Below are 20,084 nucleotides of genomic sequence, written 5' to 3' on the forward strand. Positions count from 1 at the left end.
ATTAATGCAGTTTAATGTGGATGTGTGAGGTTATCCACTTTGGTGGTAAGAATAGGAAGGCAGATTATTATCTGAATGGTGTCAAGTTAGGAAAAGGGGACGTACAACGAGATCTGGGTGTCCTAGTGCATCAGTCACTGAAAGGAAGAATGCAGGTACAGCAGGCAGTGAAGAAAGCCAATGGAATGTTGGCCTTCATAACAAGAGGAGTTGAGTATAGGAGCAAAGAGGTCCTTCTGCAGTTGTACAGGACCTAGTGAGACCGCACCTGGAGTACTGTGTGCAGTTTTGATCTCCAAATTTGAGGAAATATATTCTTGCTATTGAGGGCGTGCAGCGTAAGTTTACTAGGTTGATTCCTGGAATGGCGGGACAGTCCTATGTTGAAAGACTAGAGCGACTAGGCTTGTATGCAATGGAATTTAGAAGGATGAGAGGGGATCTTATTGAAACATATAAGATTATTAAGGGGTTGGACACGTTAGAGGCAGAAACATGTTCCCAATGTTGGGGGAGTCCAGAACCAGGGGCCACAGTTTAAGAGTAAGGGGTAGGCCATTTAGAATGGAGATGAGGAAAAACTTTTTCATCAGAGAGTTGTAAATCAAGAGAGAGCTTGATAGAGCTCTTTAGGATAGCGGAGTCGGGGTATGGGGAGAAGGCAGGAACGGGGTACTGATTGAGAATGATCAGCCATGATCACATTGAATGGTGGTGCTGGCTCAAAGGGCCGAATGGCCTACTCCTGCACCTATTGTCTAGTGTATTTAAGGGGTACTCTTGCTGGTGTTGGGATAGAAAACCACATATCCAAGTTTACCATCTTTCTTACTACTCAAGGATCAGAAATAATCAGAGTAAAGTAAACTGCAGATGTTGGAAAGTTGCAAAAAAACAATGCTGGAAACATTCAGTGTGTCATGCAGAATCCATTGAAAGAGAAACCGAGCCAGAAGTTTTGGTCAAAGCCCTTTGTCAGAACCCAACGGTCTTTGTTTGACCTGAAACATTGGGGCTGTTTCTCTTTCCACAAATGCTGCTTGACTCACCAAGTTTCTTTGCAGAATTTTCTGGTTATATTTTGGGAATAATCAATGCATATGCAGGACAGATGCACTGTAGATTTCCATATTCTTCAAGATGATTTACAATTTCTCGCTGTTTGATATTTAAAAACAAAATAGATTCAACCTAGATAATTGATAATTTAATTATGTTTGTAAAAATCCTCTACAGTTGCATGTGATAAATTAGAATGCATGATCTTGTTCTGTCTGCCTTCATTGTCTTTTTGAGTTTATAAATAGATGTTTTTTACAATTTAGCATTAAAAAATCAGCTGTGTTGGGAAAATGTTAGTATAACTGTATTTTGCACTTCCTTACACTTTATGACCTATTTAATCCTGGTTTTGCAGAATGACGTAACTGTTTGGCGGAAGCCCTCGGAGGAATTTGTGGGATTTCTGTAAGTATTAATTGAAATTTAATCTTTGGAAAGTTGGAGGAAACTGCAGCACCCTGGGAAAACCCACGTGGTCACAGAGAGAATGTACAAACTATACAGACAGCGCCCGTAGTCAGGATGGAACCTGGGTATCTGGCACTGTAAAGCAGCATCCCTACCGCTGCGCCACTGTGCTGCCCTAGAAGTACTTTGATAGTAGGTCATTGGAATTAAAGGGAATTTTAAAAAAGGGAGATAGTGATGAAAGATGATAATTTGAGAAGTATTAGCAAGGTTTGAATAGTATCAAATAGTAACAAATATTTTATCATCATTTTCACCTTTATCGACAATGGTGCAAGTGAGACATGTCGGCTGAGGAAGAGATACAATGGAAATAAGTATTCAAATAGTTATTTATTCTTTTAAACCAATTAATAGCAAAAATACCAAGGACAGGTACTCGTACAAACCATGATTTGATTAAAAAAAAAGGTAGACATATACACAAATCATTATTTTGATATAAAAATTCTGAAAAGGGAATTGGACAGAGGAGAGCTGTAGATATTGTATATATGGACTTCAGCAAAGCATTCGACAAGGTAGGCTGCTCTGGAACGTTAGATCGCATGGGAGAGATGGCTGAATGGATAGAAAATTTGCTTCATGGAAAGAAGCAGAGGGTGATGGTGGAAGGTTGCTTCTCGGACTGGAGGCCTGTGTCTAGTGGTGTGCCTCGGGGTTCGGTGCTGGGCCCGTTACTGTTTGTCATCTATATCAATTATTTGGATGAGAACATACATGGCAAGATTAGCAAGTTTGCAGATGATACAAAAGTGGGGGTTTTGCAGATAGTGAAGAGGGTTGTGAAAAATTGCAGCAGGATCTTGATTGATTGACCAGGTAGGCTGAGGGTTGATTGGTGGAACTTAATACAGAGAAATGTGAGGTGTTGCATTTTGGGAAGTTTATACAGTGAATGGTAGGGCTCTGAGGAGTGTTGTAGAGCAGAGGAATCTAGGAGTGCAGGTGCATGGATCCTTGAAGGTGGAGTCGCAGGGAGAACGGGTGGTCAATAAGGCTTTTGGCACATTGGCCTTCATCAGTCAGTATTGAGTATAGAAGTTGGGAGGCTATGTTGAAGTTGTATAAGACGTGGGTGAGGCCGCATTTAGAGTATTGTGTTCAGTTCTTGGCACCATGTTATGAGAAAGATGTTAAGCTGGAAAGGGTACAGAGAAGATTTACGAGGATGTTGCCAGGACTAGAGGATCTGAGCTATAGGGAGAGTTTGAGTAGGCTGGGACTCTATTCCTTAGAGAGCAGGAGGATGAAGAATTATCTTATCAAGGTGTATAAAATCATGAGGAATAGATCGGGTAGATGCACAGAGTCTCTTGCCCAGAGTAGGGTGAATCGAGGTCCAGAGTACATAGGTTTAAGGTGAAGGGGAAAAGATTTAATAGGAATTTGAGGGGTAACTTTTTCACACAAAGGGTGATGGGTGTATGGAACAAGTTGCCAGAGGAGGTAGTTGAGGCTGGGACTGTCCCAACATTTAAGAAACAGTTAGACAGATACATGGATAGGACAGGTTTGAGGGAATATGGAACAGACACGGGCAGGCTGGGACATGTGAGATGGTGGGGGCATGTTGGGCCGACGGTCTGTTTCCACACTGTATCACTCTATGACTGAAAATTGGGAAATGTTGTATCTCTGTTTCTTCAGTCCTTCGGTGTTCTTTCGATTTCTAAAAGATTCCATCTTTACAGTGGCAGGAAATTACAGGTCTATATAGATAGTAAGATTCAACTCCACGTTCTTCTTAACCCATTTTCTGTTGACATCTGATCCATTCTTCTGTTATCTTCAGATTAGACTATTTAATCTATATCTATATATCTATATACTAAAACTCTCGTTTGTTATCTTGTTTGTGACTAAACTTCAGCCAAAACGGTACACGATAGTGCAACAATTTTAGGCCCACCTTACTCACCGTTGTCACTTTAGTGATAATGCAAGTATTTTTATTGAAATCGGTGTTATATTTTTTAAGTTATTCACATTTTAACGTTTAAAAGGAGGGGAGGGGGAGGGGAGGAGGGAGGGGAAGGGGGGAGTGGGGGAGAAGGGTGAGAGGAGGGGGGGTTAAGGAGAGGGGAGTGGGGGGGGGGGGGGGAAGGACAGGGTGCTGCACCAATGCAGGAGAGGTTTGGGCCCAACGGATCCACTTTGTCTAGTATATTACTAAAACTCTCTCCATGTGTATGTGTGTTTGTGCACACCATAAATTTGCTGCTTCGCACAGCCAAAACGGTACACCAGAGCGCCACAATTTTTGCACCACGTTACTCACCATCATCCTGGGCATAATGTCTAACAACTCTCATTGAAATTGAAGCTACATTTTTAAAGCTACAGACATTTTAAAGTTTGCCCGTTTCCTGAAAGTCCTCAGCGTATGACGTCACAATGCTCCACGTTCGACTTCATTTGCTCCTCACTCGCCAAAACAAGATGGCCGCCGGCAGCTCAGTCGTTCCGTCTCCCCTCTCCCCTTGCACCCCCCCTCTCGCCTCGCCCGACCCCGCCCCGGCAGAGACTCACACGTCGGCAGTCAGCGTTGAACGCACGGGCACTGGTAAGTGCCTTTCGCAGCCAACGGCTCCATGGAGAGGAGTGGGCGTGGCGGCCAAGTGGGTGGAGGGGAGGGTAGGGGGAGAGTGGGGGTGGGGGGAGAGTGGGGGGAGGAGGGGGAGAGTGGGGTGGGGGTAGGAGGGGGAGAGTGGGGTGGGGGTAGGAGGGGGAGAGTGGGGGTAGGGGGTCGGGGAGAGTGGGTGTGGGGAAGGGGGTGAGGGGAAACAGTGGGGGTGGGGGGAAGGGGGGCAGTGGGTGGCAGGAGAGAGTGGAGGAGGGGGGTGGGGGTCGGGGGTCAGGGAGGGTGGGGTGGGGAGGAGGGGGTGGGGGAGGGGAAGAGTGGGGGTGGGGGGGAAGGTGATAGTGGGGGGCAGGAGAGGGTGGGGAGGAGGGGAGAGTGGGGGTGGGGAGGGGAGGGGGAACAGTGGGGGTGGGGGGAAGGGGGACAGTGGGGGGCAAGAGATAGTGGGTGTGAAGGAGGGGAGAGTGGGGGTGTGGGAGGGGAGGGAGGTGGGATCAGGGGAGGGGCAAGAGGGGTGGGGAAAGAGGGGTGGGGAGGGGGCAATGGGGGTGGAGGCAGGGCTATGGGGGTGGGGGCAGGGGAGGGATGTGGGGACAGTGGGGATGGAGTGGGTCAGTGGGGGGAGGAGGGGGGGTTAAGGGGGATTGAGTGGGGGGGGGGGGGGTTAAGGGTGCTACACCATTACAGGAGAGGCTTTGAGTCCTGGGCTCACTCAGTGACGACACCCTATCTCCCCTTCCCTGTTCCCTCTCTACGAGGAATGGGCCCAACGGGTCCACGGTCTAGTATACTCCAATAATTGGTATTTTACCTATATTTTATTAAAAATCAGCTCATCCAAATTCATACTGGGACCTTTTCATTTTTCATTTATAATTAATAGTTTATACATATGTTCAAAAGCAAGTAACAATAGTTTATTACTGAGAGAGGAGGAGTCAATGCAATTTGTGTTGAAGAGTATGAGTTTACAAGTGGAAATGGATAGATTTATTTAGAGAGCATAGAACAACTTTTTTTTAAAACAACTGATGTGGGGATTAAATGCCCACTTATTTGTAATTAGTTTGTTTGGATAGGAGAACATTAGCAGAGATTTTTAATAAGGCATGTATGTAATCCACAGCTACAAAACTCAAGGAATTGTGAAAGAGACTCCCAACAGAATAGTAGATTTCATTCGGCCTGGCCCATGTAGATTAGCCTGGGACAGCCTGATGACTTCCATGGACATTGTTGGGGAATTTGAACAGGTATGATACACTTCTTGACTTCTTTATTTTTTATTTGTTTGTCCCTTGCATTTACAAGGATTATTCCTCTGGAATCTTTTGTTGTAGTTTTTTGTCTTATGCTTTTTTAGAAATCTTGGCATAACTATCACTTTGTAGCGGTGCGCAAAATGGGCCCGGAATGAAGGCGAGGAGCCAGGCAAATTCCGTAAAGGCTTTTATTTCTAGTGGCACACTACTCTCCGCTTCAGTGAGAGACTGAAGACTGCTCTCTCACCAAAACCCCTGCTACTTATACCCGTAGCTGGGGGCCGTCCTCAGACCTGTCCATCACCGTGCCGAAGGGTTTGATTTGGGAGTGGCCTGACCCGTTGGAGCCGCCATGGGACAATAGACCATAGACAATAGGTGCAGGAGGAGGCCATTCGGCCCTTCGAGCCAGCACCGCCATTCAATGTGATCATGGCTGATCATTCTCAATCAGTACCCCGTTCCTGCCTTCTCCCCATACCCCCTGACACCGCTACCCTTAAGAGCTCTATCTAGCGCTCTCTTGAATGCATTCAGAGAATTGGCTTCCACTGCCTTCTGAGGCAGAGAATTCCACAGATTCACAACTCTCTGACTGAAAAAGTTTTTCCTCATCTCAGTTCTAAATGGCCTACCCCTTATTCAAACTGTGGCCCCTTGTTCTGGACTCCCCCAACATTGGGAACATGTTTCCTGCCTCTAAAGCGTCCAACCCCTTAATAATCTTAAACGTTTCGATAAGATCTCCTCTCATCCTTCTAAATTCCAGTGTATACAAGCCTAGTCACTCCAGTCTTTCAACATATGACAGTCCCGCCATTCCGGGAATTAACCTAGTAAACCTACGCTGCACGCCCTCAATAGCAAGAATATCCTTCCTCAAATTTGGAGACCAAAACTGCACACAGTACTCCAGGTGAGGTCTCACTATGGCCCTGTACAACAGCAGAAGGACCTCTTTGTTCCTATACTCAACTCCTCTTGTTATGAAGGCTAACATTCCATTGGCTTTCTTCACTGCCTGCTGTACCTGCATGCTTCCTTTCAGTGACTGATGCACTAGGACACCCAGATCTCGTTGTACGTCCCCTTTTCCTAACTTGACACCATTCAGATAATACTCTGCCTTCCTATTCTTACCACCAAAGTGGATAACCTCACACTTATCCACATTAAACTGCATCTGTCATGCATCTGCCATGCATCCGCCCATTCACACAACCTGTGCAAGTCACCCTGCAACCTCATAGCATCTTCCTCACAGTTCACACTACCACCCAGACTCCCCCCCCCCCCCCCCCACCAGAACCGCAGGGACGAAACGGAGCGGTGGGCGCACAAGCCGACCGGATCGCGTACGCAGGTCAGCCGACGCAGGGGCCGGCAAAGGCAGAGGTGGAGGGGGCCGAGAAGGAGGACGTCCCCATGGCCGAGGCTGGGTAACTTGCTGATCGATGTCCAGATGTGCCGGCTTTAACCGGTCGACCAACATAGTCTCCCGCCGGCCCCCTATGTCCAGCACAAAGGTGGTAGGACTGGCCCTCGTGCTGGAAACGGGCCCTCGTATGGCCTCTGGAGCGGCGTCCGGTGTGCATCACGGCGCAGGAAGACAGAGAGCCGATGGCACGTGCAGGTGGAAAGCCCCGTGCCGAGATGTCGGCACGGGCGTGAGCTTGCCTACTCACTCGCGGAGGCGCTGTAGGGTGGATGAAGGTTGCTCCTGTTGCTTGGGGGCGCCGATAGCACGAACTCACCGGGCATCATGAGCGGTGATCCGTTTGGGCCCAATGGATCCACTTTGTCTAGTATATTACTAAAACTCTCTGTATGTGTGTTTGTGCACACCATAACTTTGCTGCTTCGCACAGCCAAAACGGTACACCATAGCGCCACAACAGGTGGGCCATCGAGGATCAGAGCTCCTTTTGTTGTTAAGCCGCCGGTAGTCACCACATGGCCGCCAAACGCCGCTCGCCTTGGGGACCATGTGGAGCGGGAAAGCCCACGGGCTGTCGGAACGTCGGACGATCCCCAGGGACTCCATGGTGCGAATCTCCTTCCGGGCGATGTGGAGTCTGTCGGGCGGGAGACGGCGAGCATGGACATGGAGCGGGAGGCCGGTGGTCTGGATATTGTGGCTCATTCCGTGCTTCGGATTCGTGGTGCGGAACTGGGGAGTCAGAATACCAGGGAAGTCTGCCAGCACCTGTGCATATTGATTGTCGACTGCCGACACCGGGTCCCGAGGCGGCGCTGCTGTTACTACCGACGAACAACGGTTGGGAGATGTCCACGATGGTAAAGGGCCAGGTGAAATGGCAGGCCCCGAAGATGAGCGGGACTGTGCGAAGCCCGTAGGTCTTAATGACGCTGCCGTTCGCCACCATGAGCGTGGCCCACCGCCTACCGGAGCAGATGCCCAATGCTGCAGGGGGTAGGACACTCAGCTCCGCCCCGGTGTTGACAAGGAAGCGATTCCCGGATCGCCGATCCCAGGCGAAGAGGCAGTGAATCTGGCCGGCCGCCGCAGCGACTAATGGCAGCCGGGCCCGGTGTTTCTGGGATACGTGCAGGGCTGGCGGCACTGACGGGCTGCAGCACCCCAGCGCTGGTGGAAAAAGCACCAGCGCCCCCTGCCAGGGGTGTCCGGAGCCTGCTGGGGCGGGGCTGCAGAGGGCGAACGCGCGGCAGGCGCGAAGGGCGGTCGCCCGGGCCTTCGGGGCGCGGCCGTAACTCCATCCACGGCTCCCCCACACTCATGAACGAACTCAGGCGGCGCAGGGCTACCGGCCAGCGCATTCACGCCCCTCCGTCGTGCCATCTATAGCATGTCGGCGCTCCTGACAAGCGCTCGGGGTTCGACAAAGAGGCCTCGGCGAGCTGCGGGCGGATGTCATTCGGCAGCTGCTGCAGGAAAGTGTATTCGAACAGGATGCACGGCATTTCGTTCAGCAGCACAAGCAATTCGTTCAGCAGGGCTGACTGTCCATCCTGAGGATCCTGGCCGTGCGCTCCATTCGGGTAAGCCCGTAGGTATGGAGCAGGAGCCCCTTAAGGCCGCGGTACTTGTCATCGGCTGGGGCGCGCAGGTAAGAGACAACGCAGCCGGCAGTTTCCTGGTCAAGGACGCCGACCACATAATAATACCTGGTGGCGTCCACGGTAATGCCCCGCAGCTCGAATTGGGCTGCCGCCTGTTGAAACCAGACGTGAGGCTGTCCAGAAGGTGGGAAATTTCAATGCGACCGCGTTGAGCTGGGCCTGGTCGGCTGGTGAGGTGGGTGGCACGGTGGGCTGTGCATTGGACGGTCCGGCGAGCGTCTTGTTCGGCTCCATCATACGGTAACGGAGCGTCGAGGGTCACCAGTGTAGAGGTGCGCGAAATGGGCCCAGAATGAAGGCGAGGAGCCAGGCAAATTCTGTAAAGGCTTCTATTTCTAGCTGCACACTACTCTCCGCTTCAGTGAGAGACTGTAGATTGCTCTCGCGCCAAAACCCCTGCTACTTATACCTGTAGCTGGGGGCCGTCCTCGGGCCTGTCCATCACCGTGCCGAAGGGTTTGATGTGGGAGTGGCCTGACCCTTGGGAGCCGCCACAACATTATGAAAGCATGATGCAGTAATAATTGCCAGTTTTATTTAATTAACTTTTTAAAGATCTAGGACAAGATTCACCATTTGTTCCTTCTTGTTGATGCAGCAGTGCAGTTGTTATTCAGTTATAAGGAACTCAGTTAGGATGTTGTCATCAGAAGGGAACACTGAGCGCATAGTTAGCAGATTTAATAACCTGCACACTGTCTGGTGCAGAGATTTTTGCTGTGTCCAGGCAACACCCCAGCCAACTCCTTTCACGTTTACCCACGTGATCCTACTGCGGGGGCTGTGCGTGTCGGTCGCCTCGGTAGGGGTCGAGCTGCCTGTCCGTGGGCGTGGGGGGGAAGAGAGTGGAAGTTTTGTTGCCTTCCATCACAGTGAGAGGGTGTTTGGACTCACTGTGATGGATGTTTGTCTTGGGGTCGTGTGTCCTGTGTACTTTTTTCTTTTTTTTGTTGTGTTTTGTGACTGCTGTAATTTCGTTCGGTATTTGTACCGAATGACAGTAAAGTTATTCAAATTCAAATTCAAACCTATGATCTGTCTTGGACCAATCACATTGAAGCAACAGCCATGAAGGGACACCAACGCCTTCACATCCTCAGAAGACTGAGGAAATTCGGCATATCCCCAATGACTCTTACAAACTATAGATGCACCATAGAAAGCATGCTGTCGGGTTGCATCACAGTTTGGTTTGAGAAAAGCTCTGCCCAAGACTGCAAGAAATTGCAGAGAGTTGTGGAGTCCTAGTCCAGACTCCCCACCATCGACTCCATCTACACCTCATGCTGTTTTGGGAAAGCAGCCAACGTAATCAAATACATGTCCCACCCATTTCCCCTTCCCGTCGCTTCTGTGGGAGCGGACGGGACGGGAGAGAGGGGAAGGACGGGTGCCCAGTGGATTCTGCAGAAGATACAGAAGCTTGAAAACACACACCACGAGACTCAGCAACGGCTTCTTCCCCTCTGTTATCAGGCTTTTGAATGGTCCTTCCATAAGCTAAGGTACTGTCCGTTTCACCTCTCTCCCATGGTGGACATTGGACTTTGTCTTCGGGAACTAATGCGCTACAATGCTGAGAACTATATATAGCACTCTGTATCTTACCCTTTGCTCCACCTATTATACTTGAGTTTGTCGTGGCTGCATTTAACGTACAGTATTGTCTGATCGGGATGACAGCATGCAAACCAAAGCACTGTGCATATTACTATAATAAACCTTAATCGCATTGTGTATATTGAGACGTTCTCTTGTGTTTCCTATAGGCTCCCTTTGCTGACCTTTGCTGCCATTAGACATATTGCTATCAGTGTATATTGAAGGGTGTATCTGTGTAATAGTGTCTGTAGATTCCCCCAAATTAAATTTAGTGATTTAAAAATCAACATCGTTCCCACTTTACCACACTCCCAAAGATGTTTTGAGGCACTTTCACAATATTTTGGGGGGAGAATCTAATGCAGCTTGTACAGCTCTTCTGTGGCACATCAAAATGGCCTAAAATCCATTTCAAGATAAATGAAATGCTTTTTCATCCGGTTGACATAAATGGATGCATTCAATGCCAATATTAAGTGCTTGTGGAAAATATCACAATTCATTGCTTAAGAGCAATTATATTCTGGTTGAATTGGCTTTTAGATATTAGTAAAGACATTGCTAACTTGACAGTCATGGGATTGAGAATGCTGTCACACTGAAAGTAATGAAGAGACAAATCTCCCAATATCCTGTTCAACAGGCAGTAACTAGTGGGGTACCGCAAGGCTCGGTGCTGGGACCGCAGCTATTTACAATATACATTAATGACTTGGATGAAGGGATTAAAAGCACCATTAGCAAATTTGCCGATGATACAAAGCTGGGTGGTATTGTGAACTGTGAGGAAGATGCAATGAGGTTGCAGGGTGACTTGGACAGGTTGTGTGAGTGGGCGGATGCATGGCAGATGCAGTTTAATGTGGATAAGTGTGAGGTTATCCACTTTGGTGGTAAGAATAGGAAGGCAGAGTATTATCTGAATGGTGTCAAGTTAGGAAAAGGGGACGTACAACGGGATCTGGGTGTCCTAGTGCATCAGTCACTGAAAGGAAGCGTGCAGGCACAGCAGGCAGTGAAGAAAGCCAATGGAATGTTGGCCTTCATAACAAGAGGAGTTGAGTATAGGAGCAAAGACGTCCTTCTGCAGTTGTATAGGGCCCTAGTGAAACCGCACCTGGAGTACTGTGTGCAGTTTTGGTCTCCAAATTTGAGGAAGGATATTCTTGCTATTGAGGGCGTGCAGCATAGGTTTACTAGGTCAATTCCCAGAATGGCGGGACTGTCATATGTTGAAAGACTGGAGCGACTAGGCTTGTATACACTGGAATTTAGAAGGATGAGCGGGGATCTTATCGAAACATATAAGATTATTAAGGGGTTGGACACGTTAGAGGCAGGAAACATGTTCCCAATGTTGGGGGAGTCCAGAACAAGGGGCCACAGTTTAAGAATAAGGGGTGGGCCATTTAGAACTGAGATGACGAAAAACTTTTTCAGTCAGTGTTGTGAATCTGTGGAATTCTCTGCCTCAGAAGGCAGTGGAGGCCAATTCTCTGAATGCATTCAAGAGAGAGCTAGATAGCGGAGTCAGGGGGTATGGGGAGAAGGCAGGAACGGGGTACTGATTGAGAATGATCAGCCATGATCACATTGAATGGTGGTGCTGGCTCGAAGGGCCGAATGGCCTCCTCCTGCACCTATTGTCTATTACTCAACAGCTGTCACAACAGTGGGAGTCTTGTGAAAGCTCCTATAGATAATGGAGGAATAACAACATATAACATAAAAGACTGAAATATTTTTTCTTTGGCTTGAATCGCAATCCATGTCTAAGTATAGATTTGATATCCACTGGTATTTGGGGATGTTTCTTAAATTTTCCCTTGCAAGTTGTGACGTTTCAGTGCCCGGTGCGGCTCGGCCGCTGGACTTAACATCGCCGGCGCGGCTTGGCCGCGGGACGTTTCAGTGCCCGGTGCGGCTCGGCCGCTGGACTTAACATCGCCGGCGCGGCTCGGCCGCGGGACGTTTCAGTGCCCGGTGCGGCTCGGCCGCGGGGCCTTCCATCCCCTTGCGGGGGCTGTGCGTGTCGGTTGCCTCGGTAGGGGTCGAGCTGCCTGTCCGTGGGCGCGGGGGGGGAAGAGAGGGGAAGTTTTGTTGCCTTCCATCACAGTGAGGGGGTGTTTGGAGTCACTGTGATGGACGTTGGTGTTGGGGTCGTGTGTCCTGTGTTCTTTTCTTTTTTTGCTGTGTCTTGTGACTGCTGAAATTTCGTTCGGTATTTATACCGAATGACAATAAAGTTCTGTTATATGTTATACTCTTTCATCCTGTAAACAGAACCCTCCTTGCAATATGTTCTTTGACACTGGCAGATGTGGCTTCTGTTCCATCATAGTGATACAAGGTGTTTCGCCCAATTTGTATTTTTGACTGAGAACATATTACCAAAGCAGCCATATCTCCTTTCCTGTGCACTTGTTTTTTTTTTACTATGGATCCATGGCATCTCTAAATTGGAGAGTCCCAAAAATGGGCTTGAATAGTACTATACATCCCAGTCCCTTGCAGGACTTGATACATAATTGCAAGCAGCAACAGCCAACACATCAGGCACCACTGCATAATTCTCCATGTGGAAAACTCTGCTTGTCATAATTGTCACTAACCTATTTCAGAATTCAGAATTACCTTTATTTGTCATCCAAAAAACAAGTCTTTTGGACGAGATTTCGTCACCCACAGTCCAACGATAAGAGCAATAAAATACGCAATTATACAACCACAACCAACACAAAACAAAAAAAAAAGAAACATCCATCACAGTGAGTCTTCTCCAGTCACCTCCTCACTGTGATGGAAGGCCAGAATGTATTTTCTCTTCCCCTGCCGTCTTCTCCCGCGGTCAGGCTGTTGAATTTGCCACGTTCCAGGCCGCGCCGGACGGTGAAAGGTCCGCAGCGGGCCAACCCAAGCCCCGTGATCCGGAGCGGGCGATGACGCTGCTGCTGCACGTTGTGGCGGTCGTGGCTCCCGACATTGAAGCCCCCACCGAACAGAGAAAAATCCCACGGCCTATTCCAGGCCGCGCCGGACGGTAAAATGTCCGCGGCACGCCGACCCCTGCCCCGTGATCCGGTGCGGGCAAACACGCTGCCGCTGCCGGAGCTCCTGATGTCGGCATCCATGCGGCCCGAGCCGAAGCCTCCGAAGGCGAGTCGCAGCCGCTCCCGCAGCCTCCGAAGACAGCCGGCTCCGCAGGTGGTAAGTCCGGTCCGCGGGCTCTGCAAACCAGAGCCCAGGTGGTCCTGGGTGGAGGCCGCCAGCTCCAGGTGTTTGGCGGAAAGGAGTGGGAACAGGCCGCAGTGGGAACGGAGACACCACCCAGAAAACAAAGGTCGGGTCTCCGTTCGGAAGGGACAAATTTACAATTTTACAGTCCCCCCCCCCCCCCCCCCCCCCACACACTTAGTACACAACCACAAAAAACACGACATCACATCTACAATTAAAACAAAAATCAACAAAAAACACACAGACAAACGGACCGCAGGCAAAGCCGCAGCTGCTAGGGCAGCGCCGCCATTTTGGGTATTGGTTTTCCCTCTTATAATCCAAAACTACTTTGTGGTGCCTGCTTGATTAATGTGGACAGCTGGAACAACCATGCTAACCTTGGCAGCACCCGTCAAAGGGAGGCTTAATAATGAGAGTGACCAGCATTTGGTAAAGCTAAACCGTAGTATATAAAACCAACCTGCACTTTTAAGAGGGGAGATGCACTTTGGCTGCAGCAGATGCTAGTACTGCCATTGCATCCTATTTTTATCAGTATGCTCCATCAACCAGGAATTGTACCTGTTGTTTCTATACTTTAGCATACCCTTCACATACAGCATTTCAAAAGTTCAAAAGACTTACACATAGCCATTCAGTTGTGACTGGCCGTATCCTTGTATTTCTGTCATCCCTTGGTCAAGTTAGAGAAAGCTACACCAGTAGAGACAAGTTGAACTGTACCACACTTCCTTTTCTCATGCAGGACTTGTTGGTACATAATTGCAAGCAGCAACAGCCAACATTAGATACCACTGCACTGCACCCAGTGTTCAACATAATTGTATTTGTCACTACTGAGATTGCCAGGAACAGCATTGAAACTATAGATGATACCCTTGCACCATGTCTACCTCCTCATTTCTCCATTAACTTTCATTTTTTTAAATGTTGGTTCTGTTCATTGTGCAAACATGCACCTTGTGCTTTCCTCAGTTCCATGCCTTCAACTTTATCACAACCTGACCAGTTTTTGGTAGAAATACAAGAGGGTGAAGATGAAAATATAGTATCATTCAATTTAACATATCACCCCAGACACTGACAATGTCATTTAGAGGCTCACTTATATATGTTCTGTGTAACTTTAATCTCAGGGGAGCTGACAAGTACATTTATTGAGCTAATTTCCTGACGAGGACTTGAAGAGAATTGAGTGGAGTAGACTACAGAAGAAAACCCCGGCAGGAACGGGGTACTGATTGTGGATGATCAGCCATGATAACATTGAATGGCGGTGCTGGCTCGAAGGGCCGAATGGCCTACTCCTGCACCAATTGTCTATGTATTTATGAACTGACGTAAAGTGATTAACATATTGCCTGGCCTGCAAAAATGCCAGAGTGCACAGTCATGGAACGTGAAACTCTGCACTAACCTTGCAGAAGGTATTGATTAGAGCATGAAGCCTATTATTTTGAACATGGAAGTAGTGAGCAACTCTGGAACAGACCTGAAGAACCAACCATAACACGAAGTCTGATGGCTATGACTCAACTTGTACAACAGCATAAGCAGAATCTAACCCGGTATCTAGGTTCTGCAGTGGAACCCAGTTTATGAGCTCAGTTACCATTGTTGAAAAGGGCTCCCAGGGTGTCATCACAGTCCTAAATCTACGCGCCAACAGGTTACTGGAAATGATTGAGGTACAATCCCTGGGGAATGACAATGACTTCATAACAGGTTACTGGGAATGATTGAGGTATAATCCCAGGGGAATGACAATGACTCCATAACAGGTTACTGGGAATGATTGAGGTATAATCCTAGGCGAATGTCAATTACTCCAGAAACAATAACATCTGTTGACTACTTTCAATATGACAGATTCTCATTCCCATGACTGTCAGTTGGCAATGTCCTCCCTGTTGCCCGAAGGCTAGTTCAGCCAGCTCTTGATTGCTCTTAACAGAAGGGTGTGGTCTGAATTTGTGGCTTCTAGCCCTAGAGCTGCTGAAATCATTCTCCAAGGTCATTTACAGTCTCTTCCATTTGAATTCTGCAGTCTTCCACCGCCCAGGCTGCACAAATGGGATCACATTATGTAGGAACACTAGGATGGGCAAAGGCATGCTGAAGAATGGTGCTGAGGAAGTGCAAAAGGATATTTCAATGGCATTTAGTATTTTTTGATTTACAAATTTGGTCCCCCTTTGGCTTTTGAATTGTGATTAAAATGGGAGATCTGATAGTCAACAACAGAAGGAAACTAAAGCATGGGACTGTCAATGAATGGGAAATGGAATTATTTCATGTATCGTGGCTATGAGTAATTCCTGGTCAGATAGGGACTGACTAGCTTCTCTTCTGAACTCTTTTTCTTACTCACTTTCTCTTCCTGCTGTACAGCTCTTTCCAAAAAGACCTAGCTTTCAGCAACATGATGAAGCCCTCAGCAGACCTGTTCTGAGACATGTTCTGCTGAGTACTTCATGACTACTGTGGAATAGTACAGGCAATTATATTGTTTTCATATCAATGGTCTGCTCTATTTTGTGAGATGATAGGAAGGAAAAAATAATGAATTTAGATGGATTAAGTATACCATTTTTAAAATCTGTGGTGGAAAGGTTATTGGAGGGGATTCTTATGGACAAGATTTACCAGTATTTGAATAGGCACAGACTAATTAGAAATAGTCAGCATAGCTTTGTCCATATGAAATTGTGTCCCACAGATCTGATAGGATTTGAAGAGACCACCAAGAGGATTGATGAGAGGAGAACAATGGACGTCTCTGTGCAAGGCCTTTTCCAAGGTCTGGAAGGTTAGATCACATGGAATCCAAGGTGAGCTAGTGAGCTTGATTCAAAATTGGCTTGGAGGAAGAAGGCAAAGGGTAGTTGTGGAGAGTTGCTTTTCTGATTGTAAACCAGTGACCAATGCAGTGCTGCAGGGGTCAGTGCTGGGTTCACTGCTGTCTGTTATCTACATTAACAATTTGGATGACAATGTAGTTAACATTGTTGGTAAATTTGCAGATGGCACGAAAATTGATGGCAGAGTGGTTAGTGAAGAAGGATATCTAAGTTTACAACTGGATATAAATCAATTGACAAAGTGGGCCAAATATAGAGGACAAAATACAGAGGCATAGGCTCAAGGTGAGAGGGGAGAGATTTAAGCACCAAATGAAGCACCAATAATAGAACACTAAAACAGGTTTAGGTTTATTATTGTCACGTGTACCAAGGTACAGTGAAAAAAACTTTGTTTTGCATGCTGTCCAAACAGGTCAGATATATCTTAAGTAAATACAATCAAGTCAAACTCAAGTACAATAGATAAGGCAAAGGGTGCAGAATACAGTTCTCAGCATTGAAGCACAATCTTTGGACTTTGTCCGTTCCTAGCTTATGGAAGAACAGTTCGAAAGCGTGATAACACTTAATAGCATTGTTGTACAGAGTGATCTTGAGGTCCCAAGTGTATAGCTCCCTGAAAGTGGCCACGCAAATAGATAGAATGGTATGCTGCCGTTATCAGTCGGGGCATTGAGTATACGAGTCACGAGGTCATGTTGCAGCTTTACAGGACTTTGGTTAGGTGCATTTGGAGTATTGTGTGCAGTTCTGTCTGCCCCTTTACAGGAAGAATATGGAGGCATTGGAGAGGGTACAGAAGAGGTTTACAGAATGCTGTCTGGATTAGAAGGTATCAGCTATAAGAGATTAGACAAACTTAGACTATTTTCTCTGGAACATGAAAGGTGAAGGGGAAACCTGTTAGAAGTTTGTATAAAGCACGGCAGAGATTGGGGAGACTGCACTTTAATTTATCATCATATTCAACACAGACATCATGGGCCAAAGGGCATGTTCCTGTGTTGTATTGTTCTAAGTGGCTAAGGCATTAGTTATCCTTTCTAATGGCTCCTTGTATGACATGGTACTAAATATTGGTGGAACATTAATGTGAATGGTAGCAGTGGTGCAATTTTGTAGAGCTTTTGCTTCCAAGCACCATAGGCCCAAGTACAATCCTCAATTTGGCTGCTGTCTGTAAGTTTTTGGGTTCCCTACGACTGTGTCGGTTTCCTCCCGCATCAGAAAGATGTGTGGGTTGGTAGGTTAATAGGCTACTATAAATTGCCCTGGGGTGTAGATGAGTAATAAAAATACAAGAATGAAAATATGGATTAATGTAGGATAAAAGTAAAAGGTGGTTTGATAGTTCATATAGAGTGGGTGGGCTGAAAGGCCTGTTTCATTATGATGACTCTCTGACTGAACTAACTTGATGTTTAATTCTGCAGAAGATGTTAAGTAAATATTTTGTTGTTTATCCCATAAAATAATGAAGAAAATTATATTTAATACCCTACAAATTTATTCAGCAGGGTTGTTGTTTGATGCAATACACCACAGCAGGACAATTGTGGAATGTGGTTGCCCCAAGAGAATTCATTGACTTCTCCAACACCACAGATTACCAGGATGGGTTGCTAACTTGTGGTAAGCATATGCAGTGAGGTTTACAGTCTTTTCTCTATTCCTGGCCGAGACCACTCCCTCCGCAACTCAACCATTCCTTCCCACCCAAACCACCCCCTGCCCAGATACTTTTTCTGCAACAGTAAGAGATGTAACAACTGTCCCTATACCTTTTTCTTGCCTCCATCCAGGGACCCCAGTTATCTTTCCAGGTGAGACAGAGGTTTATGTGCACCTCACCTAACCTCATCTACTGCATCCGGTATTCCCGTTGTGGGCTACATCGGCGAAAGCAAGCTTAGACTCTCCTGGTTGCTAACCATTTTAACTCCCCTTCCCATTCCCATACTGACCTTTCTGTCCTGTGGCACCATCATTTACAGAGTGAGGCCATATGCAAACTGGAGGAACACCATCTCAAACTTTGCTTGAGTAGCTTACAACTGAACGGTATAAAGATTAAATTCTCTAATTTTAGGTGACCTCTAACAACCCCCCTACCCTTTCTCTCCCACCTATCCTCTCCTGTACCCCAACTGTATTCGCATCTACTTCTCCCCTTCCCCAACACCTACATTCCTTTCTCCAGCTTCACAATTTGCAACTCTTCAATCCTTTTGCCATCTGCCTATCAATACCCCTCCTCTCCTGTGTTCACCCATTACCTGCCCTTCTCCTTCCAACATTATTCTTCAACCCCCTCCCCCCCAATCAGCCTGAAGAAAGGTACTGACCTAAAATGTCACCTATCCCTGTTCTCTAGGGATGCTGCCTGACCCATCGTGTTACTCCATGACATTGTGTTTGTTTTTTGCATACCTTTTTTGCAATTCCTTGTTTCTACATTTCTAGTTAATTTCTGAGAGGAGTTTGGAGGCATCTGTAAAAGATAACAAAACACTGTCTTGATAATGCATTATCAAAATTCTCAAACACAAGGAATACAGTAAACCCTTGTTATTAGGGACCTCTTCGAAACAGATTTCGGTCATAACGAATGAAGCGTCCCCACAACAATCAGACACCACTGTCTCTTTAAGAACAGACTGTTCGCCACCCTGTGGGAGCCCAAGGAATTGCTTTGAACAATACGTGCAATGATGAAGGACAGTGTGCTGGAATAACTGAAGTCAGGGAGCACCTCTGGAGAGTATGGATTGGGGACATTAGGGTTGAGACCTACTGTTGGATCGTGTCTCACACCTGATCGCCACGAGGACGAAACCCGCAGCGGTGCCGGGAGATGCAGCACCAATGTTTACCTCCTCCCTGGTCTCTTTGAGGCTGGGACCACCAAAGCTGCCGCCGAGCCACACCATCACCCCACCCGCTTCCAGACCAGTCCTTCTAACCATCAGTGCCAGGCCAGGATGCCGACACCAGCCCACACTGCCACCATGGCTGCTTCCAGGCCAAACATACTGCTGCCACCACTGGCCCACACGGCTACCTTGGCCACTTCTAGGCTGTGCCTGCTGCCACCGCCACTGCTGAACCTTACCTGCACTTCAGCTGCCTGCAGGCCATAACCAATGACTCCACCAATCCTCACCACTCTCCCGGCTGTCAACTCACCTGGATTCCAAGCCCGGTTCCAGACCAAGACTCTGAACGATACGATGCGATACGATAAAACTGTTGTATTCATCTCCAGTGGGAAACTGGTCTGCCGACAGTCACAACACACAAGGTACATAAAAAACTTGAAATTAAAAGTGAAAACAAAAAGAAAATGACAAGCGACTGTTGGCAGGCTGCCGTGGGCACAGCGCCTTCACTGGAACAAATGAACAAACAAACACAGCCTTATCCCCTGGGCAGAGGATTCTAAACTATAGTGCCCCTACTCCCCCAGACCGGGTCCCCCTTTGTTCTCCCACCGTCCCTCACGGTGGTCCCCCCGCGCCGGGTCCCCATTGTCTTCCCCTCCCCCCTCACGCTCATCCACCGCGAACCCCATGCTGCCGCCACTGAGTCCCCACTGCCGCTGCCAAGGCCCCACTGCCACTGAGGCACCTGCTGCCCACTGCCGCCGAGGAACCCGAAGAAGGGTTTTGACCCGAAACGTCACCTATCCATGTTCTCCAGAGAATCTGCCTGTCCTGCTGATTTACTCCAGTACTTTGTGTCCTTTTGTGTATTAACCATTATCATACAGTTCTTTGTTTCTACTACTTGTGTAACGACACTATTACTCGCTAATCCCTTACTTTTTTTATAGCAGACACCATTACCCTTGTGGTGTCTTAAACGTTAAGAGGGTTTATTGTATTATCAACATCAAATTGA

The 20,084-nt window shown here is 47.6% G+C and overlaps 1 protein-coding gene across 8 annotated transcripts in view; it reads left to right on the forward strand.

Annotated features, from left to right (window-relative positions):
• The window catches only part of stard4 (StAR related lipid transfer domain containing 4), a 29,935-nt gene that overhangs the window by 6,645 nt on the left and 3,206 nt on the right, over positions 1–20,084 (forward strand). For 3 of the 8 annotated variants that reach the window (XM_078396360.1, XM_078396363.1, XM_078396361.1), the window contains 3 exons: positions 1,418–1,467; positions 5,241–5,367; positions 17,699–17,816. In XM_078396360.1, coding sequence (XP_078252486.1) covers positions 1,418–1,467; positions 5,241–5,367; positions 17,699–17,816 — 295 coding nt within the window. The remainder of the gene's footprint in view (positions 1–1,417; positions 1,468–5,240; positions 5,368–17,698; positions 17,817–20,084) is intronic. The other 5 variants (XM_078396364.1, XM_078396366.1, XM_078396365.1 and 2 more) reach the window with 3 other exon arrangements.

Source organism: Rhinoraja longicauda, chromosome 3, assembly GCF_053455715.1.
Source record: "Rhinoraja longicauda isolate Sanriku21f chromosome 3, sRhiLon1.1, whole genome shotgun sequence".
NCBI classification, from domain to species: Eukaryota; Metazoa; Chordata; class Chondrichthyes; order Rajiformes; family Arhynchobatidae; genus Rhinoraja; species Rhinoraja longicauda.